Consider the following 20,519-nt stretch of genomic DNA (forward strand, 5'->3'; position numbering starts at 1 on the left):
ACTGAAAGACACACCCTTCTGTTTGTAAGATATTTCTATATTCTTAAGTACTTTATTACCTTTTGATTCACTTCTTTGGGAATGAGACATTTGTACCAGTCACCCTGAGACCTTTAAAATGATACTAAACACATTCCTATATGATAATCATTCACATTAAAACCATATATATTCTTGTGTGAGTTTGGGTGATCTCTACGAGAGTGGGGGATGTGGGGAAGGAGTGTGTGTGCGAGGTGTTCAAATGTTAATTTGCAAGCAAGGTCCTTTGTCTTATAGACCAGTGATTTCTTTAACCAGTTTCCAGTTTTCCAGTCTTACACTACGAACTGAGGGAAGAGGGTGGCAGTATAGTGCGAGCCGACTGCCATTTTGCCCGAACTTAATTTTATTGTGTTTATTCTGCTTAAATCTACGAACAACTTAAGTTTACTTAATCTGTTTGTGTTGGATTACATGATTGATTTGTGTTGCCTTAACTGAAACTGGGCAGTGCTTTTAGTTCCCAGCATGCTTTTCATATGATTGAATTAAGAGAGAATAAATGTTAAAATTAAGTGTTTATGTTTTTTTTTTTTTAGAAATTTAGAAAAGGGGAAGACTTGATAGTGTGTAATAAGTGTTTAATGTTAAATTACATTGGAATTAATAAACCATTTAAATTACAGTGGGTTACCATTGTGGAGCAGAGTGGAGCATTTTGTTAGCCAGTCGACTGATTTCATTATTTACTATTGCTTTGGATGAAGGAGCATGCAAATCTTAGCATTCAAGATGTTGTTTCTATAGCAAGTAGCTAGCTAAAGTCTATCAATTTAATTAAATGTCAGTGAATCAAATGGAATATAAATGGATGAATGAACATAATAAAATGCCATTGAATCATGTTAGGAAGCCATTAAAAATTCACGTTGAGACTACTTAAATTGGGTAATTTAAAATTACATAATTCCATTATGTTGAAGTTACATGAACAAATTATGTTTGCTTAACGTAATCCAGTTATGTGGAACCTGTTGACAAATTAAAATTAATTAAAGCCAACATATATATATTTTTTGAGTGAACTTGCATATCTCACCAATGACCTGAACACAAAATGCAAGGCAAAGATGAAAATATTCTCACTTCTACCAGCAAATTGTGAGGCTTCAGATCAAAGCTGGAAATTTAGAAACTTTTCTAAGCGTGCCATGTTTAAAAAAAGGTTGGGAAACACTGGCCTGGACTTATCCTCCAAAAATGTCTTGAGTGTTCCTCTTAGCACCCTGTTCATATTCGATTGTTGGAGTAAATGTACTATTTCAGACAATGGGCTCACTCAAGTTCACCCACAAATGCAATTGACCGGTGTTATGGCGAACAAAATGAAAAACAGAAGAGCACTTTTCCACTTCCCAATTCTAAGGGCGACAGCTAATTCAGCCCCTAGTCGCCTGGGCCAAGGACTGAATGGCCAGCCCCGGTGTGTCAAAATGGGTTCTGAACATGTGACACAAGGTTACTCACTTCAATTCAATCCTCTCGCAAGTATGTCCAGGGGATTGGTATTTCTCGCTGGATCTGAAAGATGCATATTTCCATATCCAGATAGCCCCTTAGCTTTTGAGATTCAAGTTTGAAGGGGTGGCCTACCAGTATACGGTCCTACCATTTGGGCTGTCCCTGACACCACGCAATTTTATGAAGTGCATGGATGCAACACTTTCCCCCCTGTGAAAGTGTTCTTAAAGGCATATATAGAGACATTTTATACATAAAAATATATTGCTATATACTCTGTTTGAATTTTATCTCTGGGCTAGAACTAAACAAAAACAGATACTCTTTGTATTCTACTGGGTTAAATGGCTCTCTCCATGGTTCACCTGCACTTAATTTACACTGTAAATCGTTTGATGGCTGCAGCCTGCAGGTGTAAATTAATACATGATCTTGACCAAAATTCAAGCTGCATAATCAAAATATTCTTTGCGTTCTTTGCACCCCCCCCCCCCCCCGAAAAAAAAATGTAAATAAGAAAAAAGTACAATTTGACCTGTTTTTATTACAGTTTTCGTACTTTTATTGTTCTAAAAGTGAATGGTTTTAAAAGCAAAGAGAATACATTTCCTTATATTTATTTCACAATAACATATTTTGCAAAGCGATACACAAGTTATACGTACTGCTGCTTGCACCTTTCAAATACAGTATTGAAATACAGTGATCTTTGGAGAACTTCTGTCTGTGAAGACTATGGCTTAAGCTTCACTCCCAAACACAGGGCCAGCTCACTCTTCTGAATCTTTCCATCTTTATTCACATCACAGTGATGCAGCAGAACCTCACGGAATTTATCCAGATCCACTCCGCTGATACTGGGCTGAGAAAAAGAAGGTGTTTGAATAAAGACGCATATAGAGAGAAAGAGACAAAATGACACAAACAGCTGCCACTATTATTGTACAGGGATGCCAACTTTGGTTGCATGACTGGAGTTAGATTCTGATAACATGACTGAATCAGTGACACGCCCCTTTTGGGGATTTTAAGAATCCAACCATTCATTTTTAATTTCCTGTTAATAATGCAAATTAACCAAATACTTAAGCCTAATACTATATGCACATTTTAGAAACTATTTGTGTATGCTCTGTGTGAAAAAGTATAGTATATGCATGTTATAGTATAAAGGATGAAAGTAGTGTATAAAATATAAGCTTGTTTGTCCACAGTTGTAAAACAGAAAGACACAATCTGAGTGTTAAAGGGATACTCCACCGGGTTTTCATATTAAACTATGTTATTCCCTTAATTAAGACGAGCTGATGCATACCTCTCTCGTCTCAGTGCGTGCACTCTATCGCTCTGTATTGCCGCAAAACTATGTTAGCACTTAGCTTAGCCCAGTGCGTTAAATATTTAAAAAATAATAATAATAATAATAATATATATATATATATATATATATAATATTAGATATACATACACACACACAATTAATTTATTTAAATGGTTTAGGGTTATGCATGTGTTTATTTAATGTATATAGGCATACATAAATTCACATGCATTCATATATATATATATATATATATATATGTGTGTGTGTGTGTGTGGGGGGGGGGGGGGGGTAGGGTTAGTTATTATGTGTGATTGAAACATGTGTAGGCCAATACACAGTACATCCTATAAATGTATTTGTGTGTGTTTTCTGATGAATGGTTTAGTCTATGAATAGGGTATGAAGGGGTACATTACTGAATTGAATCCCAAGAGTTATGGATCATATTTAGGAACAAATATTTCACTCATTAACTCATCATCATCATCATATCTTTAATCAGGACATACATATTAAATGGTCCATGCACTATACAAAATAAAGTACATTCAAAATAGAAAAGATACCTAACAGTTAAAATTTACCGAACATTACTGTGGTCATTGCTACGTTATGGGAGCAGTCTATATCCCTCCTAAATCATTCATTTGTACATGCACAGCGTAATTATTTATATTTTATGTTGGTTGTCATGATTGTAATCCTGAATGGGCCACCGGTCCACGGGTCTTTACGTGATCACGGTAGGCTAATGGCTGAATCTGAATTTATAAGCAAGATCACGGGAATCAATAACCTACATCCCAGTTGTGCTAAAATAAATATCATGAGACGTACATCATCAGATGAATGACATGGAAAAGTTAAGTTAGAGCCGCTAAAGCCAGTGCAACTACCAATGCGAACATGAACACAAGCTTTTCCCTCCAAAAATATAGCCTAAAAAACATCTAAGTTGTCACCCTGCCTCTCAAAATGCAACACTGACATTAACCAAATGCAATGAAAGCTTAAAAAGTACTTTGGTGTGCGTTTTATTTTACATTTACCGTTTAATAATGCAATCGCTGCTGTCTGTCCATTGAAGAACATGACAGCCCGCGTCTGTTTTGGAACTATTGGGGCTTCCATGAACCACGTGACTGTCACAGTCTTCGTCTGCACCGCCCTGTCTTGTCATCAGCACTACACTTCCCAGGATCCTCTTGTCTCCACACCTGAACTCACTCCCTCATCAGCCTCCCGTTCAACGTCCTGTATTCATCTGTTTCACCTGTTTTCACCTCGTTTAGTTTGATTCCTGTGTGTATTTAGTTCCTTCCCATTCAGTCTGTCTTTGTCGGTCGATGTTAATGTCACCCTGTGTTTCGCCTGCCTGTTTCCTGTTAATGTGAGAATAAACCTTTTGTATTGGAGCTTTTCTGGACTCTGCCTGTTCGTCCTTCTGCCTGAACCCGCACCCTTGACAGATCGACCGACCCCCAAAAAAGGGATTAATATGGATTTAGCCGCTGTACAGCTTCTCCTCCTGGAGCAGGAGGATCAATCCCTCGAGGCCCACACACAGAGGTATTTGGATTTGGTACCTCATGTTCACTATGATGTTACCAGCCTCTGTGTGTTCTTCCGGGCAGGCCTAAATGCTGAAACCCAGGCACGCCTGCCCGGAGACGGGCCTCGAGGGGACTTTGCGGCCTATGTGGAGTGGGTGCTGGTGTCATGTGGATCTCCCTTTACCCTGTATGACGTCACCAGCCCCACTCCATCGCTCGAATGCTCTCCAGAGACTGAATGCTCTTCACCGCTGGTTCCGTCCAGCTCTCCAGAGATTGAATGCTCTTCACCGCTGGTTCCGTCCAGCTCTCCAGAGATTGAATGCTCTTCACCGCTGGTTCCGTCCAGCTCTCCAGAATCTGAATGCTCTTCACCGCTGGTTCCGTCCAGCTCTCCAGAGTCGGAATGCTCTTCACCGCTGGTTCCGTCCAGCTCTCCAGAGACTGAATGCTCTTCACCGCTGGTTCTGTCCAGCTCTCCAGAGACTGTATGCTCTTCATTGCTGGTTCCGTCCAGCCCTCCAGAGTCTGTATGCTCTTCACTGCTGGTTCCGTCCAGCCCTCCAGAGTCTGTATGCTCTTCACTGCTGGTTCCGTCCAGCCCTCCAGAGACTGTAAGCCAGCCTGCCCCAGTGACCGTCCAGCCAGCGCCCGAGACCGTCCAGCCAGCGCCAGAGACCGTCCAGCCAGCGCCAGAGACCGTCCAGCCAGCGCCAGAGACCGTCCAGCCGGCCCCAGAGACCGTCAAGCCAGCGCCAGAGACCGTCCAGCCAGCGCCAGAGACCGTCCAGCCAGCGCCAGAGACCGTCCAGCCAGTGCCAGAGACCGTCCAGCCAGTGCCAGAGACCGTCCAGCCAGCGCCAGAGACCGTCCAGCCAGCGCCAGAGACCGTCCAGCCAGCGCCAGAGACCGTCCAGCCAGCGCCAGAGACCGTCCAGCCAGCGCCAGAGACCGGGATCCCACCCAGCCTCCCTCTCCCGCCTCCTCTCATCTGTCCTCCCTCTGCTCTCCTGCCCTTCAGCTCCCCGAAACCAGCCTGGTCTGGGTATCCCCGGTCTTCGCCTCACACCTCCTCCTCTGAGACACTTCCTCGGCCCCCGGTCCCATCGGCTCCCCCGTGGCTGCTACCTCCCTCAGCTCCTCCATGGTCCCACAGTCCACCAGCTCGGCCAGGCTCCCTCGTCCCTCCGAACTCCCTGCACTCCCTCGTCATCCTCCCCTCACCTATGGACTTCCTTACTTTGGCTCCGCCCCGTTTTGTCACCCCTTCGGTTCAGTTGGACTCCTCCTCACTCCCTCCAGTCACCCGTCAGCCCTCACGCACTCTGACCTCACCGTGTCCCTCTGTGCCCCTGTCAGCACTTCTGTCACCAGAGCCTGCGGTGTCCCCTTGTTCCCTCGGTCCCTCCTCAGCACCCATCGTCGTCTGTCCCTCAGCTACACCCTGGTCTCCTCTCCCATCCGCTCCGCCCCTGTCAGTCGGCCCCCTGGTGTTGTCAGCCCCACTACCATCGGCTCAACCAGGGGTCCTCCCTCCAGCTGCTCCGCCCTGGTCTCGCCCTCATCATGCTCCGCCCTGGTCTCGCCCTCAGCCTGCTCCGCCCTGGCCACGCCCTCAGCCTGCTCCGCCCTGGCCACGCCCTCCAGCTGCTCCGCCCTGGTCTCGCCCTCAGCCTGCTCCACCCTGGCCACGCCCTCAGCCTGCTCCGCCCTGGCCACGCCCTCAGCCTGCTTCGCCCTGGCCACGCCCCGCCCAGCCCCCAGTTCGTCCCCCCTCCTTCCTCTGTTATGCGGCGTGAGGTCACGCCTCCCGGGAGGGGGGAGTTCTGTCACAGTCTTCGTCTGCACCGCCCTGTCTTGTCATCAGCACTACACTTCCCAGGATCCTCTTATCTCCACACCTGAACTCACTCCCTCATCAGCCTCCCGTTCAGCGTCCTGTATTCATCTGTTTCACCTGTTTTCACCTCGTTTAGTTTGATTCCTGTGTGTATTTAGTTCCTTCCCATTCAGTCTGTCTTTGTCGGTCGATGTTAATGTCACCCTGTGTTTCGCCTGCCTGTTTCCTGTTAATTTGAGAATAAACCTTTTGTATTGGAGCTTTTCTGGACTCTGCCTGTTCGTCCTTCTGCCTGAACCCGCACCCGTGACAGTGACAGCCTTGCGGTGACATCAAAGCGTGTCGCAACTCTCTCAATACATGGCTCTGCAACTATCCAATTGAGTGCAGAAGGTTTTTTTTCCTGGTTCGGTTAAGACACGCCTCATAATCAAAGCCCAACGGAGTGGTATCAGACTAGCTGGCGTATAATACCTTCTGTATTTTCTCATTCTTTGATTGGATGCGTGTACAGACCGCGTACTATTACTGGTAGTATCCGCATCTGTAGTGAACTGCTTAAACTAAATATATATTCCTGTAGGTGTAATTGTTTTTCAACCCACAAATTAATGTTTCTTTCCCTCCTCGACCCCCAGCAAAAAAAAAAATCCCTTATTCAGCCTGAGCTAAACGCAGAGTAGCAACGGAACTCTATTCGATCTCTCCGGGTAAAAACGGAACTGACTAATTTAAGTTATGAAACGAATGATTTTGAAGGCAAAAGTCTCGCTGATCTCTTGATTTCGTTCAAAACTGTGCGAGAGCATGGGGCAGCTGTACACATCGTCATGTTTTGCGGTGACTGTGTGCTTCTGTCGAGCAGGCACAGAAGCACACACAGTGTCAGCCATAAAACGAATTAAAACTTATGCTAGAAATATGATGAGACAGACACGACATTGTTGGAACTTGAGTAAAGAATTAAGGATGGATTTTGTGTAAAAAAGAATCTGTAGTTTTTTTTGAGTAGCCTATAGCTAATGGTTTTTTCCCTGTGGTGAATATGATATTCTTCTTAATTTTTCTTATAAATTTATGATCGAAACATAATTTTTTTTAAAACATTCATACATTGTAATGTCTGAAAAGGGACTATTGTAACCCTTGAACGAGAAGATAAGGGAGGCTCCGTTTCTAAACTTATAATCAGATTCGTAACGCAAAAACCACTGTACGCACCAGCCGAACTCACATGCTCGTTTCTCTGTACCGACCTTTCCCGAACTCACCGCATTTCCAATAACTGCCGGTGCAAAATAAAAACAACAATTATAGAGAGTCTTTACGCTAATACACTATTAAAAGTTATTAATTCAGGTAGGACAGAATGCCTAGGTGTGAAATGCACGGTCCGCCACTGCTTTCTTCCATATATGAACTCTACTTATCCCACTGAGCAAAGTGATGTCCAAGAGACGTCTTTTCAAAGTCTTTGTCGCACAAGTCAGACGTTGAAAAGACGTCCACTGAGGGGCCGGAATGAAAGTTTTTATGACGTCTTTTTTTGACGTGTTCTGGACATCTGAAAAAGATGTCAATGGATCCTTCGTACAAGGTTAAAAACTAGTTCAAATGTGGCCATTTTCAACATTATTTATGGTGTCATTTAGACAATTTATACAGTTTCTGGACCAAATAAACACTCTCAGGATGCATTAAATTAAAACTCATTAAATTAAAATGTTTATTTCAATGTAATTTCCTTACGTTGTTTAGATGGTGATATTTGTTTCATTTTAAGTCACCATTGTGGTGATCAGTGTTTGCTTTAGTTGGGCTCTTGGTCCCAATAATTCATTCTTTAGCTTTTCCTTGGCTGTTGTAACTGTGTGTTTGAATAACATCATTGTTGTGACAGAGAAAGCCAAGAAAATTGTCTCTCTCATCACCTCCTTGATGTTGTTGGTGATGATGATGAAATCATTATAAAGTGGGCATTTAAGTTGTGTTTAGACTTTTGTGTTTGTATCCGGAGTTTATAACCACCAATCTTGTGGAACTGCATTATTTGGGCCAGTAGCATGGAAGTTGGACAAAAAGCAAATTAGCACAATGTTTTGAGAAAATATACCATATAGTCACACACAGACATCAATATTTTGCATATGATTCACAAAAATGGTGACGATAAAAAAAAAAATGCTTCATGCTGCAATGCATGATGGGTAGCCTTTATAGTACAAAACATCCTTGATTCCCAGGCTTTTTTGTTTTGGTTGTCACCGTCGTTGAGAATCATATCCAAAATCTTGATATCTGTGTGTGACTGTGATTCACTTTCTTAAAACATATTGTATGCAGTGGTCATTATAAAGTTACTGGTACAAATAATACAGTTCCACAAGATGAATACTTATAAATTTCTGATTTAAAAACAAAAGTTTATACATTGTTTAATGCTTGCATTGTGTTGATTCTGCCATCATTAACAAGCAGCTGAAGACAACTGATTTTTTATTTTCTTGGCTTTCTCTGTACAGTCAATGGTGTTAAACTAACACACAATTTCTACTGCCAAAGAAAAGCTTAAATAAGGCGAAGTGGGACCAAGAGCCCAACTAAAGCAAACACTGATCACAATGGTAACTTAAAATGAAACCAATATCACCATCTAAACCACATCTAAACAATGTAAATAAACATGAGTTTTAATTTAATGCATCCTGAGAGTGTTTATTTGGTCAAGAAACAGTATAAATTGTCTAAATGAGACCATAAATAATGTTGAAAATGGCCACATTTGAACTAGTTTTTAACCTTGTACGAAGGATCCATGAACGTCTTTTTCAGATGTCCAGAACACATCAAAAAAAGACGTCATAAAAACTTTCATTCCGGCCCCTCAGGGGACGTCTTTTCAACGTCCGACTTGTGCGACAAAGACTTTGAAAAGACGTATTTTGGACATCATTTTGCTCAGTGGGATTAGGCCAGCACTCTTAAAATAAATTTAAGTGTAATTATTGAGTGAAGCCTGCTCCATCCTCCATTCATAGCTATAGTTTGGTAATGGTTCGGTTATAATATCAGTTGGTTATGCCAAACTATTGCAAAAACAGCTCAAATTTAACTATGAATACAAGTCAAATTAGATAATGCCCTTTTCGCTCTGTGGTCTCAGTCATTTTTAAATGGTTCTTTAATCTTACAAACTACATTACTGACAGAGTGCCATATTCAACTAATTTACAGCCAAAATTATCTCCTTCACTGAAAATTAGGGATGCACAATGAATCGCAATGAAACAGCACGCGATTTGGCAAAGGCAGCAATTATTTTATGTGCAGCTTGTCAGTGCAGCACAGTGTATCGGTAGTAAATGCGGTCATAATCGCGATAAGCCAAATCGGTTTAAGTGTTATTTCATGTAAATTGTGATTAATCGTGTAGCCCTACTGAAAATAAGAAAAAAGAGATTGAAAAAGAGAGACAAAAAATCAGATATTGAAAATTCTGAATGCTTAAAGTCATAGCACATCCCTCCTCAACAAGCCATACGATTTGATCTTTCCAGAGCACAAACTATGCAGAATGAGTTACATGCTGATATTTAATACTCATGCATAGGCCTATAAATATAATAACAGTTATATTATTCTAGGCCCTACTGAATGCTAGGGAGTTTTTTGTTGGGCTTTGATCCTGCCCACTTGAGCTTTTCAGAAGTGTGTTCTCCTTGCACTAGGTGAGTTTACATGGAATATTTTATTCCGATTTTATTTGGTTTAAAAATCCAATCCGAATGAAAATGCTTCATTTAAATTCCTTAATCAGAATAAAAAGGCCTAAACCGATTGATATTTCAATCAGGTTGAGAGAGGAAGTAAAAACCTTTTCTAATCTATTCGATAGGGCATGTAAACACTTGACCGGATAGAATACTGAAACTGGAATATTTTGCACATGTGCAATGATGTAGAAATGTTGTTGACTATAATAACGGCTCGTTTCCACTGAGGGGTACGGTACGGTACAGTACAGTACAGTACAGGTCGGGTCGGGTACATGATCCGGCTTGCGTTTCCACCGCTAACAGTACCCTTACTTGATAGGCGTGGTGTTTGCTGGAAAGAAGCGATCGACGTCATTTTCGCACAAAGAAAGCGACATAGTAAACAACAAAGGATGACAGACAGCAGATCTTGTTCTTGCTTCTCGGCATGTTTTTCACTAGAAACAAGCGCTGACATTAGGCGTTTCCAAGAAGCCAACGCAAAGTCAGACTCAGGAGAATGATCCCGATGGAGAATGTATGCTTCTAATGCACTTGTAGCACGCGCGAGTGACGATACTCTGTCCACCGATCAGCGTTCTGCAGTGAGTCTAGCTCCACCTTTTAGTACCCTTTCACTGTGCTAGGTACCCCAACGGAAGGGTACCCAAAAAGTGGTACGGTTCGGCTTTTTGGTACCATTCACAACTTTTGACAGTGGAAACTCAATTGCGTACCGAACCGAACTGTACCGTACCGTACCACTCAGTGGAAACGAGCCATTAGATTGACACTACAGTCATTTATGGCTGTGAATTGTAGTTGTGAATGGTACCAAAAAGCCGAACCGTACCGTACCACTTTTTGGGTACCCTTCCGTTGGGGTACCTAGCACAGTGAAAGGGTACTAAAAGGTGGAGCTAGACTCACTGCAGAACGCTGATTGGTGGACAGAGTATCGTCATTCGTCACTCACGCGTGCTACAAGGAACATACAGAGATAACCGGAGTCGCATAGCCAGAGCGAGCAGAGTGCCGCGTTCAAGAAGGCGCTGTTCCATTAGCAGAATTACTGGACTCGCGTCCTCGGGATCATTCTCCTGAGTCGGACTTTGTGTTGGCTTCTTGGAAACGCCTAATGCCAGCGCTTGTTTCTAGTGAAAAACATGCCGAGAAGCAAGAACAAGATCTGCTGTGTGTCATCCATTGTTGTTTACTATGTCGCTTTCTTCGCGCGAAAATAACGTCGATCGCTTCTTTCCAGCAAACACCACGCCTATCAAGTAAGGGTACTGTTGGCGGTGGAAACGCAAGCCGGATCATGGTGTACCCGACCCGACCCGTACTGTACTGTACCGTACCGTACTGTACCCCTCAGGGCATGGGAATGGGAGCTGTTACTTCTAATTAGTCAAGTCAAGTCACCTTTATTTATATAGCGCTTTTTACAATACAGATTGTATCAAAGCAGCTTCACAGTGATAACATTAAAATATTACAATTAGAACCCAAAATAGATATTAAGTCTGCTTTAAAAAAAGGGGGGGAAATGAGAATGGTTAGGAAACAACAGCGGGGAAACTGTGCAGTGTGTGCATGTCAAACATTTAAATTCGATTTAAAGCTTGTGACATATTAGCTCGTGCATCAACCCAATCAGTTTATTTTGCGTTCATGTAAACACTATGTTCCGAAAAGTTTCCATGTAAACATTGCTATAAACTGACGGAAGAAATTTAAGAGACAAGCTGCTAGAGGAAAGGTGAGTCCTGGGAGAGTTAACCTTCATAACCATGGCATGTCTTGAATATTAAGTAAGGTTTATGCACATTTATGACAACTGTCATTATGTGTCTTTCGCTCAATAATGACATTTTGAATGCAAATATGACATTGTTTGAGATGTCTTTGTTATCACATCTTGACATAAACGATAACATCATATATCAGTATATCACCTATATCACATATATTACCTATCAGTGTCTTTGTCATGACAGCTTGACATAAATAAGTTAAACTGTCATGTGGTTGGTTTTGACATTGGCTGTCATTGTCACAGTTTGGGTTTTGTTTTTTCTTGTTCCTTGTTCTTGTCTGTCATGTGATTCCCTGTTTGTCATGGTCCTGCCATGTGTCTTATCATTTGTTAATTGTCTGATGATTGTTCACAGGTGTTCCTTGTCTTGTAATTAGTCCTTGTTTCAGTTTCTGTTTCATGCCTGGCCATGCCTTTGTTTTGTGTTTTGATTTAGTTATATATTAAAGTTTGCATTTGGGTCCTTACCAGCTTGCCTTCAGCCATTCATTACGGAATGCATCACCAAAACATGGACCCAGTAATCCGTCTCTTTCACCTAAACCAAGGTGACCGCCCTATTGAGGAATATGTAGAGGAGTTCCCAGACAGCAAACTGACATTGAATCAACGTGAAAACGACGTCTCTCATGACATTGAAACAACGTTGATTTGCTCATCGAATTAACGTTGAACCAACGTCAGACGCGGCATTCTTCAAAGCTAAATGAAATCGAAAATTGGTTTGCTTTCATAACGTTAAAACAACGCGTTGATTTCAAGTTGATTTTCCGTTAGTTTTGAAAGAATGACGCGTCTGACGTTGGTTCAACGTTAATTCGATGAGCAAAACAATGTCAGATCAACGTTGTTTCGATGTCATATTTCCACGTTGATTCAATGTCAGATTCGATGAGCAAAACAATGTCAGATCAACGTTGTTTCGATGTCATATTTCCACGTTGATTCAATGTCAGTTTGCTATCTTTTCAGTAACATTTTCTAAAAGTTACTAAAGTTCACCAAAAATCTCAAACATTTGCACAAATCATGACTAGATCATGTAGTAACACTTGAGTCATTACTAGTTAGTTCCAATGATCTTCACTTTATAATACGGATCCAAATAATTAGTAATTCCCACAGAAGTATCTAGTAACACTTTCATCTGTGAGCTATTACTTACTAATTCGTTAATAAGAGTTTATTTTAGTTAATAGTAGTTACTAGATTATTAATAAACTTTTTCAGTAGTTCTCTGGGAAGTATTAAAAAAATAGTAGTTGATTACTTAATAGTGAACTACCACTTTCGTCTGTGCGCTATTACTTACTAGTTTGTTAATCAGAGTTTCTTTTGGGTGGTTGCTAGGGTGTTGCTAGGTGTTCTGGTTGGTTGCTAGGGTGTTGCTAGGCGGTTGCTAGGGTGTTCTGTGTGGTTGCTAGATTGGCAGTGTTTTGTCTGTTTTGCTTGTCAGCTTTGCTTTGTCAGCGCTTGTCTGTAAGCGCCGAGGTTATTCTGCATGGCTAGGCTTTGTGAGGTAATGTTTCCTATCGATGTATAGACTGCCACTCGGGCATTATTCTTTGGTTTCACATTGTAGAATACTAGTTAAGCATTTATTGTGTATAGTTTGTAAATTATTGTGGTGATATTTGCTTTCAGTATAGTCAATCTATCATAGTGACGATCCTTCTGTATGCGCACTGGTTTTCACGTGATATTTTCGTGATCGGCTGGCAGTAGTTATTTATACGACCATCAGAGGGAGCCATTGTATAGCTAATGGCTTATTTTTTCTCTTTGTTATAGTTATAGCTCTTTAGACCCACAGAATAGCTTTTCTATTCTGTTAATGCCTGTTTGACTGTTAAAATATTATTACTGTATTTTATTTCTGCTGTATTTAGAATAGTTAATGCAAACCGATGTTTGTTGTTTGATGATCAATCATTCGCATTCAACTAAGCATGTTTGTTTCATTTCTTTATTTGTTTCAGAACCACACTTCAATGTATATTAACCAAGCAGTTGTGAATTCAATTAATACTTCAAATGAAGAAATCTTGTGTGATTCTGACCGATCACGCGCTGTGAGCTCTAACTAACGATCCACCAACTATTTAAATCAAAGAAGCTAGTCCTCTTCTGTTCAGATCTACCACCAGCTGTCAATTTTGATATTCTAGGTATTATCAACTGGCCGGAATTTTGAGATTGCAATAAATGTGAAGGACTATAATGCATTAAGGGGGCTTTTACACTGGGCTCGTTTGCTCGTTTGTTCCTGGTGCCCCCCAGCGTTGGTCTGGTTTCACACTCAACTTGATTCTCTCGAACCCTGAAGCGTTTCCATGCATCTTGCATCATTGCACACGTGCGCGGCGCATGATAGAAAACAGAACATGGGTAAATATTGTGTTATGTTTATTTGTATTAATTTGTTGCTATTATGGGCAGTTGAGTGAACAATACAGGTTTATTGTGCGTGTGTCACATAAGGTGGACTTCTGCTGCTTGCAAACAGACTCTTTTGAGGAAACAGTGGATTTCCAAATGTGTTGCTCTGATTTCACGCGCAATGCACAAATACACTGCATGCTCACTCTCGCTCATATCCAAGGTAAATCATCAACATTATCATCCCTTACAAGTGTTTTATTTAACTGAATATATCACAATAAGCTAAAACGCATGCACAGGATACTTTACTTCCTGAACAAGTGCGGGCCCGAATCTGTGTTACTTTCACATTCACGCAAACCGCGGCAAGGTTCGGAAGCAACCGAACTCAGACCACCTCCTCCAGGTAGTCTTGGGTTCGGTACCCCAGTGCACACCTGGGTCCCATGACAGCGTTAACATTAGCGATTTTTCATGCAAACCGTGCCCCGTTCAGAACTAAACTGTCAGTGTGAAAGCCCCCTAAGAGCTCGCTCAGGTACTGTCGAGCACATTCTATGTGTACTGCGCTGATCTGGTTGCTCATCAGCCCCAGCTGCAATGACGAACGTTCAGATCAGTCGTAGGTGTGTCTCGTTTATTTAGTCCTACATGTAGCGCTGTGTTACTATGTTCAGTGTCAAATCTTTTGGGTTGCTGGTTCTTGTGCTGATATCTGTTCTGTGCAATTTTGGTCCTGTTTCCCAGTTTGCAAAGATCTCCTGTTGTCATTCTGCCTGAGCTGTGGTCTGCCTGTGTTAAGGGTTCTCAATGCATCATTTTTCCTGTCACGACCTGTGTTTATGTAGATTATTGTTTTCTTTATTGCTCTGTGTTCTTTGTTTCTCACTTTGTTTTGTTTGTCTGATTTTTAATAGGTTGCCCTATGATGGGATGTACGAACGCCATTGGTTGTCCAGTCGGGGTGTGGTCTTTGTAAGGACGCTGCTGGCACTCGTCGAGGAGCTCATTGTTGGTTTGGTCGTACTCGGGTTGAGAGCTCCGGAATCCCTCCTCTGGCCGATGATCAAATTTAGTGATGTTAACTTTGTTTAAGTGCATCCAAGGTGTAACATCTGAACCTCTGTATGTCAAACAACACATCCCTTTAAAGTGTGGAGCGTAGGGGTGTCCTGCCTTGTTTATTTTGAAACTAGTTTGAGCTCTATTTGTTTGGTAGGGAGTTATGTAAGCTAAATGTATTTCTTTACTTATTGGTTTAGGTTATTCATTCTCCCCTTTTTTTGGTAACACTTTAAAATAATGGTCAGTAGTTAACAAGTAGCTATGCAGGAAGTAATAGGCAGTACTGCATTAACACCGAAGTTAATACTATTAACTAATATGGAAGCAATATTAACTAATCATTAAGTAATAGGTAATTTAGTACAAAGGTAGTTCCTTGGTAGGTATTTGATTGTTACTAAAGAAATATATCCTCATTGAGAACTACTTGTGAACTAAGAAATAATAACCAATTAATTACTAATCACAAAAGTAACATGTATAAAAGTGAACAATTGTGGGGGTTTTACTCTTAACATGGTCATAACATTTCAGAAGCACGTGCCTCAAATGGGTTCTTTGTGGAAACCAGTTTATGAAGTTTATACATCCCCCCAAATACATTAGCTAGGTTGAGATTGTGACCACTACTCTTGCCAGGATGGACGCATGTTCTCGGTTTATTTAGAACTTAAACATAAAATAATCCTAAAAAAGACAGTTTTTAAAAATAAATCTTAAATAATTAGGAAGTGATGCTGACACTCTCATGATTGGATTAGTTCACTATTATGAGCTCTATTGAATGTCAGTCACATATATCTCAGACTCCAAAGACCTATAACTTTATGTTACAGTAGCTGCCTGAGGAGGACTTCTCTTTAGCACATGAATATAAACATTGATGTTCACTTGTCAAAAACAATTAGCATCTTTAATGAAGAAATTGGCTGCATTTATGTTACGATAAGCGCAAAAACACATCTACCAGATTACAGTGTTTGTTAGAATATTAGTGCCTCACAGAACCTGTACACAGTATGTGTCAAATATAAAATTAAATAACTTGTATCATTTGTGAAAAACATGTTAACTCCTCAATAACTACTTAAGCATTACCTTGTCATCCCGCAATGTTTACACAAGGTAACGCTTGTAGTTAGTTAGGCGTTAACATGTTTTTTCACTTTCTAATCCAAGCGTTACCTTGTCATCCCGCAATGTTTACACAAGGTAACGCTTGTAGTTAGTTAGGAGTTAACATGTTTTTCACTTTAAAATAATGGGCCACATCACTAGTAGTTCCTGCGGGATGACAAGGTAAAGCTTAAGTAGTTATTGAGGAGTTAACATGTTTTTCACAAATGATACAAGTTATTTAATTTTATATTTGACACATACTGTACAGGTTCTGTGAGGCACTAATATTGTAACAAACACTGTAATCTGGTAGATGTGGTTTTACGCTTATCGTAACATAAATGCAGCCAATTTCTTCATTAAAGATACAAATTGTTTTTGACATGTGAACATCAATGTTTATATTCATGTGCTAAAGAGAAGTCCTCCTCAGGCAGCTACTGTAACATAAAGTTATAGGTCTTTGGAGTCTGAGATATATGTGACTGACATTCAATAGAGCTCATAATAGTGAACTAATCCAATCATGAGAGTGTCAGCATCACTTCCTAATTATTTAAGATTTATTTTTAAAAACTGTCTTTATTAGGATTATTTTATGTTTAAGTTTTAAATAAACAGAGAACATGCGTCCATCCTGGCAAGAGTAGTGGTCACAATCTCAACCTAGCTAATGTATTTGGGGGGATGTATAAACTTCATAAACTGGTTTCCACAAAGAACCCATTTAAGGCACATGCTTCTGAAATGTTATGACCATGTTAAGAGTATAAAACCCCCACAATTGTTCACTTTTTAGACATGTTACTTTTGTGATTAGTAATTAATTGGTTATTATTTCTTAGTTCACAAGTAGTTCTCAATGAGGATATATTTCTTTAGTAACAATCAAATACCTACCAAGGAACTACCTTTGTACTAAATTACCTATTACTTAATGATTAGTTAATATTGCTTCCATATTAGTTAATTAGCGGTTCTCAAACTGGGGGCCGTGGCCCCCTGGGGGGGCCACTAGATGGCGCAAGGGGGGCCGCAAAGAAATTCTAGAATATGACATTTTTTTTAAAAAATTATTTTACCTGTATGTAAGTTTTTGTATATTCAAAGACATAAAGCTACAAACAGAACTGTTGTTCCAACATTGTACAAATTCATTTGTTTTTGGTACAATCTAAAATTTGTAAGTAAAATTGTACATTTGAGGATGTTTTCGTTATGAGTTTTCTTTTGGGGGGCCACAAAAGGATTCACCCTACACAAGGGGGCCTCCTCCTGAAAAAGTTTGAGAACCACTGAGTTAATAGTATTAACTTCGGTGTTAATGCAGTACTACCCATTACTTCCTGCATAGCTACTTGTAAACTACTGACCATTATTTTAAAGTGTTACCCTTTTTTTCTTTTTAAATATTTGTTCTGTTTGTTATTTTGGCCTTTGGGACACCCTGAAGAGATGCTTTTTATTTCACTTGTTATGTCTTAAATAAATGTATGAGATTCCATATCACAACCCAACTTTATTACGCCTCTTAAAGGTTTTTCTGATTTCCCCTAGACTTGGGGCGTAATACTACTGTACTCTGCTTGGACTCTACTCTGTAGTTCTCATATTCCTAGGACCTGATGGGTTCCTGTTTATTTGTCAGCTATCCTGTTTGTTCTTTTGACTGTTCAAAAATAAACTTTATTTCATCTCGCTACTGGATCCGGTGAATGCTTCCTGACAACCGTTTAGTGCTTTGTGTGTAATCAGCAATATTTTAGAATTTATACAACGTTTAATAGGGAGCCAATGCAATGTGTGGATAGAACTGGGCTAATATGGTCATAATTCCTGGTTCTAGTAAGAACTCGAGCTGCAGCATTTTGGACCAGCTGATTTGTTAAGCATGCAGGACAACCACCCAATAGAGCATTACAATAATCTAGCCTTGATGTCATGAGCGCATTAACTTACTGTTCCACATTTGTCAATGAGTGCATATGATTTAATTTAGATATATTTTTAAGATGGAATAATGCGGTTTTACAGATGTTATTCACGTGACTTTCCACTCCCAGGTTCCTCACCGACGATGAAGACTTGTAAGAGCAGCCATCAAGTGTTAGATAGTATTCTAGGTTATTTTGTGAGGAAGTTTTTTGTCCAATAATTAGAATTTCTGTTTTTTTTTCTGAATTAAGTATAGTAAAAAGTTAGTTATCCATTTTTAATATGAGCTATGCATTCAGTTTTTTTTTGTGAATTGGTAAGTTTCATCAGGTTGTAATGAAATATAGAGCTGCGTATCATCAAAATAGCAGTGAAAACTAATACCATGCTTCCTAATGATATCTCCCAAGGGTAGCATGTACAGAGTGAACAGTAGCGGTTCTAGTACTAAGCCTTGTGGTACGCCATACTGAACTTGTGATCGATAAGAAATCTCTTCATTTACTGCTACAAACTGATAGCGGTCAGCAAACCATGCTAATGCAATTCTACTAATGCCAACATTATTTTCGAGTCTATTTAAAAGAATGTTGTGGTCGATGGTATCAAATGCAGCACTAAGATAGAGTAACATTAAGAAGGTTTGTAATCACATTAAGTATAACCTGGCAAATTTTAGATATGTCCGTAGCTGCATGTCAAAAAGGGCTGCCATGATGTTCATGCACTCCATGATTTTATCTCATATCACTTATTGTTTGACAACCTGGTCACAAGCTAGCAACACTTCTCTCAAACCACTACTATCCCTATATAAGAAAACTCTTAAAGTACTCGATAAGAAATCTATATATTATCATCATTGTCATGTTTTAAAAAAATATAATCTATTGAATTTTCGAAAACTTGATTATATACGCAGATCTCTGTCTTGTGTATAAAATTCTGCATGGACTGGCTCCTCCTGCATTGTGCCAGTTTGTGAGCACAGCACCAAATGCTCTCAGATCTACAAGGAGTGCAGCAAGAGGTGACTGCATTATCCCGTTTAGGAGGAGTGCACTTGGTCAAACAGCTTTTTCAATAAGGGCAGCTCGTGAATGGAATCTCATTCCAATTCACATTAGGAATTTTAAATCTTACGTTTCTTTTAAACATAACTTAAAGAAATGGTTAATAGATAGTCACGACTGTTTACATTACACTTGACATGAAATTTTGCTGCTGCACTGTCTTTCTTGTCCTGCCTTTTTATTTGTCTGTTTGCTTGTTTGTGCCTCCTGTGCTATGCCAATGCGGTTGGCTGGCTCATTGTTTTCTCTTGTGTTTAGATAGGGGAAACCTTTGTCATTAGTTATTGTCCTAGCTATATTGTTTTTATGTTTTTTTGTTTTTTGTTTTTTTTTAGGTGTGACATCAAGATCTGTCCAGGGACAGCAGATGTAAAATAGCCATGTATAATCATGTATCATTAGTGTGCATTGTCCCTGTTAAATAAACCTGAAATAAATAAATAAATAAACAATAATAGAGAGATACAACCACAATCGGATGATATGAGCAAATTATTTGTGACTCTAATGAGAGCTGTCTCCGTACTATACGGTCTTAATAATATCTTTCGAGAAGGTCTTATAATTTCTTTCGAGAAGGGAACACAGTTGTGAAGATACTGCCTTTTCTAGTAACTTTGACAGAAATGGTAGATTCGAGATCAGCCTATAATTAACTAATTCTGTAGGATCAAGTTGTGGGTTTTTAAAGGAGCAAAACGCAAGTATCTGAGTTTTTGCAGAACTACGCCCCCTCTGGCGACAAGCGAAACTGCGTGCGCACTCACACACACACATACACGCACGTTTGCACGAGCTGTTCATAACCAAAGGAGCATCAGTGTGCGGCACACATCTTTTGTTATAGTCATAATGAGGTAATACAGTTATAAATCTGCAGGTTATTTAAAATATATGAAAGGAAAGGCATTCAAGTACACTGTACACACTTATGTGTTTGTGAGGGGAAAACAGGGGTAGTAGAAAACTTCGGTTTTTGTTTCCATCTATCTCCATATTGAACTGTTTTATGTGCTTACTGTATCCGCGTATGATTCTATAATTATGGAAACACGTTCATGAACAATATAAGTTATTACTTTGTATAGGACCCGTTTGAGCCCTAGAGCAGACCGGAGATCTCTCCGTTTGTTGAAAGCCTACCAGATGTT

The 20,519-nt window shown here is 40.2% G+C and overlaps 1 protein-coding gene across 2 annotated transcripts in view; it reads right to left on the minus strand.

The window, feature by feature from the left end:
• Positions 1 to 2,058: 2,058 nt before the first annotated feature.
• Positions 2,059 to 20,519, minus strand: part of scgn (secretagogin, EF-hand calcium binding protein) — an 85,601-nt gene continuing 67,140 nt past the window's right edge. For both annotated transcript variants that reach the window (XM_039661938.2, XM_039661928.2), the window contains one exon: positions 2,059 to 2,365. In XM_039661938.2, coding sequence (XP_039517872.1) covers positions 2,237 to 2,365 — 129 coding nt within the window. In that variant the 3' untranslated portion in view covers positions 2,059 to 2,236. The remainder of the gene's footprint in view (positions 2,366 to 20,519) is intronic.

The sequence above is a fragment of the Pimephales promelas genome, chromosome 12, assembly GCF_988280905.1.
Source record: "Pimephales promelas chromosome 12, fPimPro1.hap1.1, whole genome shotgun sequence".
Classification (NCBI taxonomy): domain Eukaryota; kingdom Metazoa; phylum Chordata; class Actinopteri; order Cypriniformes; family Leuciscidae; genus Pimephales; species Pimephales promelas.